The 6,049-nt window shown below is 45.8% G+C and overlaps 1 protein-coding gene across 1 annotated transcript in view; it reads right to left on the reverse strand.

Moving 5' to 3' along the window:
- Positions 1 to 1,012: 1,012 nt before the first annotated feature.
- rd3l (RD3 like) overlaps positions 1,013 to 6,049 on the reverse strand; it is a 6,467-nt gene continuing 1,430 nt past the window's right edge. The window contains exons 2-3 of the mRNA XM_063222167.1: positions 2,164 to 2,556; positions 1,013 to 1,610 (exon numbers count right to left, since the gene is read on the reverse strand). Coding sequence (XP_063078237.1) covers positions 1,067 to 1,610; positions 2,164 to 2,556 — 937 coding nt within the window. The 3' untranslated portion in view covers positions 1,013 to 1,066. The remainder of the gene's footprint in view (positions 1,611 to 2,163; positions 2,557 to 6,049) is intronic.

The following is a 6,049-nucleotide window of genomic DNA, read 5'->3' on the forward strand; positions in this document are numbered from 1 at the left end:
TTGGCCCTGGCGCCTGGAGCTGCATTACGCAACATTCAGGCTCATGAGACTTGAGACAACTTTATTAAAAGTCTTTGTTTGTTTGAGATGAATGAACACATTCTAATGAAAGATGAGGCTCTTAGCATTTAAATGCCTGAGAGCCTGAGATACTTAGGTTTTTATAGGCTGAGGGCAGCCTTTTTTGCAGGTGCCTTAGGCGTCAATGGGTTAAAGAGAACAGCAAAACAGCAAAATGGTCAGTGTGCAAGAGTTTTTTCAAGTTGTCATATAGTATGACCAGGGGCGGACATCCAGAGCGTGGTAGTATAATAGGTGGAGGCAATTACCTAGTGCCCCAGCAAAACTGCCCAATGTAGGAACCCCCAACAGACAGCCGCCCCATGGTAAGTGACAGCAAAAACAAGAGAACTCTACGTTTATATTTTGCCTGGGGCCCCTAAATGGGTAGAACCACCATTGCGTCCAGGATTCAAAAAGTAAAAACTCTGCCACAATACAGTAGCCTATTAGCTCCAGCCAATTCAATGAATTAGCCAATTATCACAACACTTCAGTCAGGTAGATATGCTAATTGGTGGAAATCCCTGTGTTACATGTAACATGACAGGCAGAGAGAATATCTGGCAGGACTTATACTTTCTCAATTCTTTTTTGTCATACGTGACATTGTATGTACATGTAGAACTTTAAATAACCTTGAATTGAGGTACCAATGAAGTACACCAACAAAATGTACCATACCTTCCCTCACTAAGTAGCTAACCTTTCTTCAGTGTTCATTTATAATGTAGGCCTAATTAGGTGACTGAAGTTGTCGGAGGTGCGCTCATTTTTGTCTTTGAAATGAGTCATAGGTTCCCATTCATGTAAAAAAAAAAAGTTAGGCAAAGAAAATGAAAAATAATATTCTTGTTTCTTGTTCGCTCTAACATATGAGGACGTCGACGTGGGGACTCAAAAAATAGTTTTTTAGAATTTGTTTTCAAAAATAAGTTTATTATTTGTTTGTTTTCCTTGATCCATCTCAATCCAGCCCATATCCACCTCCCTTTGAGAAGGACAGCTAAAGTGTAGTACCATTACAAGCCCCAGGGTGGTCATGGGGGAACGAGTAGCAGTAAGGCAGGCTCCAGTCCCGCTGCATGACGGCAGCATTGGGGCAGCCGGAGGAGCCCCCCAGGTGCCGGTCCACGTAGCTGGAGATGGTGGGAATCTCCTCCCGACGATGATGCCGCTTTCCTCCACCCGCCTCGGCCCGGCCCCTCATTGTTGGACTGGAGGTGGACGTTGATGTGTCTCCCAATGGGGCATCACTGAGCCGGTAGTCCGCTGAGTGGCATAAGGAAGGTGGTCTTGATCCTGCTGCTCCTCCTTGTACTGTGGGTGAGTGAGATGATGATGGTGGAGGTGGATGTGAATGGGTATGGGGATGTGGAGGATGAGGAGGTGGTGGTGGTGGTGGGCGCGATCGTGTTGGTGGTGGTGACGGCCGTGTCGACACACTCCCTGTCCCCTCCTCCCGGACCAGGAAGTCCCTCAAGACCTGTTTGAACACGCACACCAGCTCCCACGGCAGGAACTCATTGGTGGACAGCACCTCACGGAACCTGGAGACAGGGACAGGAAAAGGCAAACTCTATGAGTGCGTTCCAATATGTAACCTTGCATCCTCCACTTGTGCTTGTGTGATTCGTCGTGATGACATCACTGACAACAGCATTATATTTCAGTATCTCGCAAAAGCTCAATTGTAAAGACATTTTCTCATTTTCAAACATGATGGTAAATGAAGAATAGTCCCCAAAAAATTGTTCTGACTAGGCTGACAGCGGGGAAACTTAATTGCTTTCTCCATGGAGGCGGGGCATTAACAAAACGTGAGGCCACAAGCCCAAGTGGAGGACGCAAGGTTGCATATTGGAATGCACCAATGGATTCATTAGTTTAGAATCCAGTGCCATATTCCAAATGACCTGGTTTTTACCTCTCCAACCTGGAGATAATGGGTAAAACAAAGACCTACTAACATAAAAGGTATGCTATTGTCTTTTGCAAACGGTCGGTCATCCAATTCAACCTGTTGATCATTAAACCAAGCCATCACCTGATTTAATTGGACAAGAAAAACAACTTTAGGCCGTTTTGGAGATTTGGACTCACCTGGACAGCACGGCGGCCGTGTGAGAGGGCGGCACGCGGGCACACAGCCGCTCCAACTGCCTCCTCTCGGAGACGGGCATCAGCGGGCGCGGCGTGGCGTGGGGTGGGGGAGGAGGAGGGAGTGGAGGGTGGTGGTGGTGGTGGCGGTGGCGGTGGCACTCCTGCTGAGGTCCTCCCCGTGACAGGTACAGGTGCCAGGCCTCCTCGCGGAGCAGGCTCTCCCTCTGCTCCAGGTGCCAGAGCAGCTCGCGGATGAGAGCCCTGTTTGGGAGGGTCAGAGCCACAGCAGGTGCCGCTGGGGGTGTCTGGTGGGGGGCGACTCTCTCGGCCCTCTCGGCCCGCTCAGTCTCCACTCCAGGCCTCCTCATCCAGCCAAAGAGGTGCATGGGAGAGCTGAGAGCACATGGAGAGGAGGATGACAGAGCTTTGTTACCATTACATTACATTACATTGCACTTAACTGATGCTTTAATTTTATTCAAGGCGACTTACAGTTATAATTCTTCAGGGTATTGGCTACAGTCCCTGGAGCAATGTGGGGTTAGCTATTCAAAGACTCTTCAGCCATGGATGGAGATGTAGGGAGAGGTCAGGGTCAGGGGGATTCAAACCTGCAACCCCTTGATTGAAAGAACAACTCTCTAACCACTAGGCCTTAGATGCCCCACAACCCTGACTTTGCCCATGCTATGCTAGTGTGCACAAACAGTGTTTCACGCAGAGCAATTTGTTTGTCAAAGTGGGAGGTAGAGGTTCGTCGGTATCAAAGTTGTGATCACCATTGAAAATGATATTGTACAGCTTCAAAATGAAATAAGATGTAAAACACCCAATAATAAAAGAGCAACTTCAGAAATCGAATAGGCCAAACGGCTGTGGCTCTAATGGCTATAAGGCTAAGCAGAGGACCCGGGTTCGATTCCGGCCCAAGGTCATATTTACCAATCCTCACAAGCCTCTCTCTCCCGCTCATTTTCTGCATTGTCCTGTCAAATAAAGCATTTAAGGCCAAAATCATATTTTGAAAAAAGAAAAGCTGTGTGTTGAAGACACCTAAGGGGATCTATCAGTGTGCTGGGCACAGCTGGAGTAGCTGAAGCCTTTTTTGTGGTCATTAGACAGGACAGGGTGCCGTGCAGTCAGAGGCGACTCTAGGATCAGGTGGGGCCCCAAGCCAAAATACAAAAGAATGAACATTTGAACCAAAATCACCACTACTGTACCGTATGGGCTGTTATTCACTATATAGGGGTTTGGGGCCCCAAGAGGCTGCCTGCCTTGCCTGGTGGCAAGATGCGCCTCTGCGTGCAGTCAGTTTGTGAAAATGTTTTCCTCTGTGGAAAACAGAGAACACATGCACACACACACACACACACACACACACACACACACACACACACACACACACACACACACACACACACACAACCTGCACAATGTGTACACGTGCACACACAAACACACACACAAATGCATGCACATGCACCGTACAAACTGCAAATACGCTCGGCACGCATGCACACAAAAACATCTGCTGTCATAAAGCCTTGAAGAACCACAGGAGGGCACAGCTGTGTACCGCAAGCATTGAACCTCTTCAAAGAGGATATGGGGAGACACTAGCCTCGCGACGCCATCCTCTGTACTCCACCCAAAGATTTTGGCTCCGCACATCGTCTGGCAAAAGCCTCGAGCTCGGTTCTCTCAGTGTTTCGCCAATCAGCAAACAGTTGAGAGTGGTGACGTAGAACTCACCCGCGAGCTCTGTTAGTGATTGGTTAAGGTAACTATATTCACATTTTCGTTTTGTTATTTGTATGCTTTTGCGACGCTATAGCGTAACAGGCAGCACAATATGGGTTTTAATTTGAGTTTGGAACTTCAATTAATTTAAACGATAGAGTAAGATCAGACCATCTCCCATCGTCCACGGAGACGGATTCCTCATGGCTTTTGTCAGACTGATTGACGGAGTCAACAGTCGGCTATTCGCCCAGGCTAGGGAGACATCACATGCACTGTGTAAGATGTGGCCAGAATAGGTATTACATCTATGCTTCTCATTGAAATTGTGCTGCCTATTGCCAAATTTGATCTTTTCATGAATATTTACTAAGTAATAAACTAGTATTTACTAGTATGATTAAAAGTTGAAGTAAGTTTTGAAGTAAATTTTATGGTGGTGGGAAGTATTTGTTAAAAAGGTAACATTTGTAAATGGGCATCATGGATTCTGGAAATTTACTGCTAAACATATGACACGGTGCACCTTTAACATAAGGTGCTCTCTCGGTCAGTGTTGCTAGATTGGGCGGGTTCTCTCCTCTCGGGTCTTACTGAGGACAAGGTTTGTTTAATGAGCAGGGGACAGAGATGGAAGTGACACTGGCTGCTGTGCTGATAGGAGCAACAAGGACAGAATAGAGCTCCATTGCGCAATCTCCCTTAGAGTAATGCAGGATGACTTGTTGATGTTATGAAGTTCAATCTTCCTGTGATGAAGTCAGACAGGATAGTAAGTGCGTTTACGTAATGAGGATGCTAATTCATCCATGCAGATTCACATACAATATTTTTTTTGGTGTTAATTCAAGATTCTTAGAAGGTTTATTTAATGGCCTCTAGTCTAGATTGCATTTGGCCCCAGAATATTTGCTAAGTAACAATGTAGCAATTGAAGACATACACATTCTGAATACAACAATGTGAACAAGATATGGAAAGGATTAAGGCAGGTGTTCCCAAACTTTACCATGTCGAGGTCCCCTATATACCCATAGATTCCAGCCAAGGCCCCCCCTTACACGGGTGGTGCCACACAATATTTTTCTGTGCTTCCTCTTTCACAACCATAGTCTTGGTCAGTGCATAAAACAGCAATGATAATAGTCATGTTGAAAGATTCAATGGATTACTATAATACCGTTAACTAATAGCCACTTAACTACTACTTAACCTATGGGAATATTATTTAAACTTTAGATTATTTCTGGTTTATGATACAAGTAGATTTTCTCAGTTATTTATTTTGCTTTTGCTACAGTATACTTTTCCTGCCCACCTGCTGCGGACCCTCTAGTATCATCTTAGGGCCCCCAAGGGGTCCCCGGCCCCCACTTTGAAAACCGCTGGAGTAGCCTCTTAGTGCAAATGGTAGGCGAGCCTACTCAGTATTTGCTGAATATACTCAACTAAATCAAAACATTGCTGTGACATTACTGAGAGCCTTACGTAAGTAGCAGATTAAGCCATTACGATTTTGGTGACAATTATAACATACTGCAATGTGCAATAATGTGTATTCTTTGTTTATGTCTTGTATCTATGTATCTATGTAAGCTGTTAGACACCTTCATTTCCCTCAGGATTAATAAAAGTACTCTACTACTCTAACATCGGCTCTGCGCAAAGGGGTTAAGGCAGTGGTTCTCAACCTTTTTTGCACAAACACCCCCTGAACCTCATCTTAAGCCTCCCAATGCCCCCTTGACCTCATCATAAGCCCGCCAATGCCCCCTTACTATTAAAAAAATGAAATGGACAAATGCCGCCAATGACAACTAAGCGCTACCTCCTCTCAACTGTATCCCTCTAACCCCTGGGGGGCTATACCGCCCCCGTTGAGAAACACTAGGTGAAGGTATAGAGAGAATGGGGACGAGACACAGTGGGAGTACATGGCAGATGTAAAAAAAAGGGATAACAGCAGGAAAAAAAGCCACTCAGGTGGTCTGGAAAAGGAGGGCAGGCTGTTCATAAACTGACAACACACAGCCCCAGGAACTACTTAGTATGTTTTTACAGTGTTGATTCAAATGTAACGCACACACGCAGTGTTGGTTCTACTCTGTTTGGTTTTGAATTTACATGGCTGAATTTACAGTTT

The sequence above is a fragment of the Engraulis encrasicolus genome, chromosome 18, assembly GCF_034702125.1.
Source record: "Engraulis encrasicolus isolate BLACKSEA-1 chromosome 18, IST_EnEncr_1.0, whole genome shotgun sequence".
Taxonomy (NCBI): domain Eukaryota; kingdom Metazoa; phylum Chordata; class Actinopteri; order Clupeiformes; family Engraulidae; genus Engraulis; species Engraulis encrasicolus.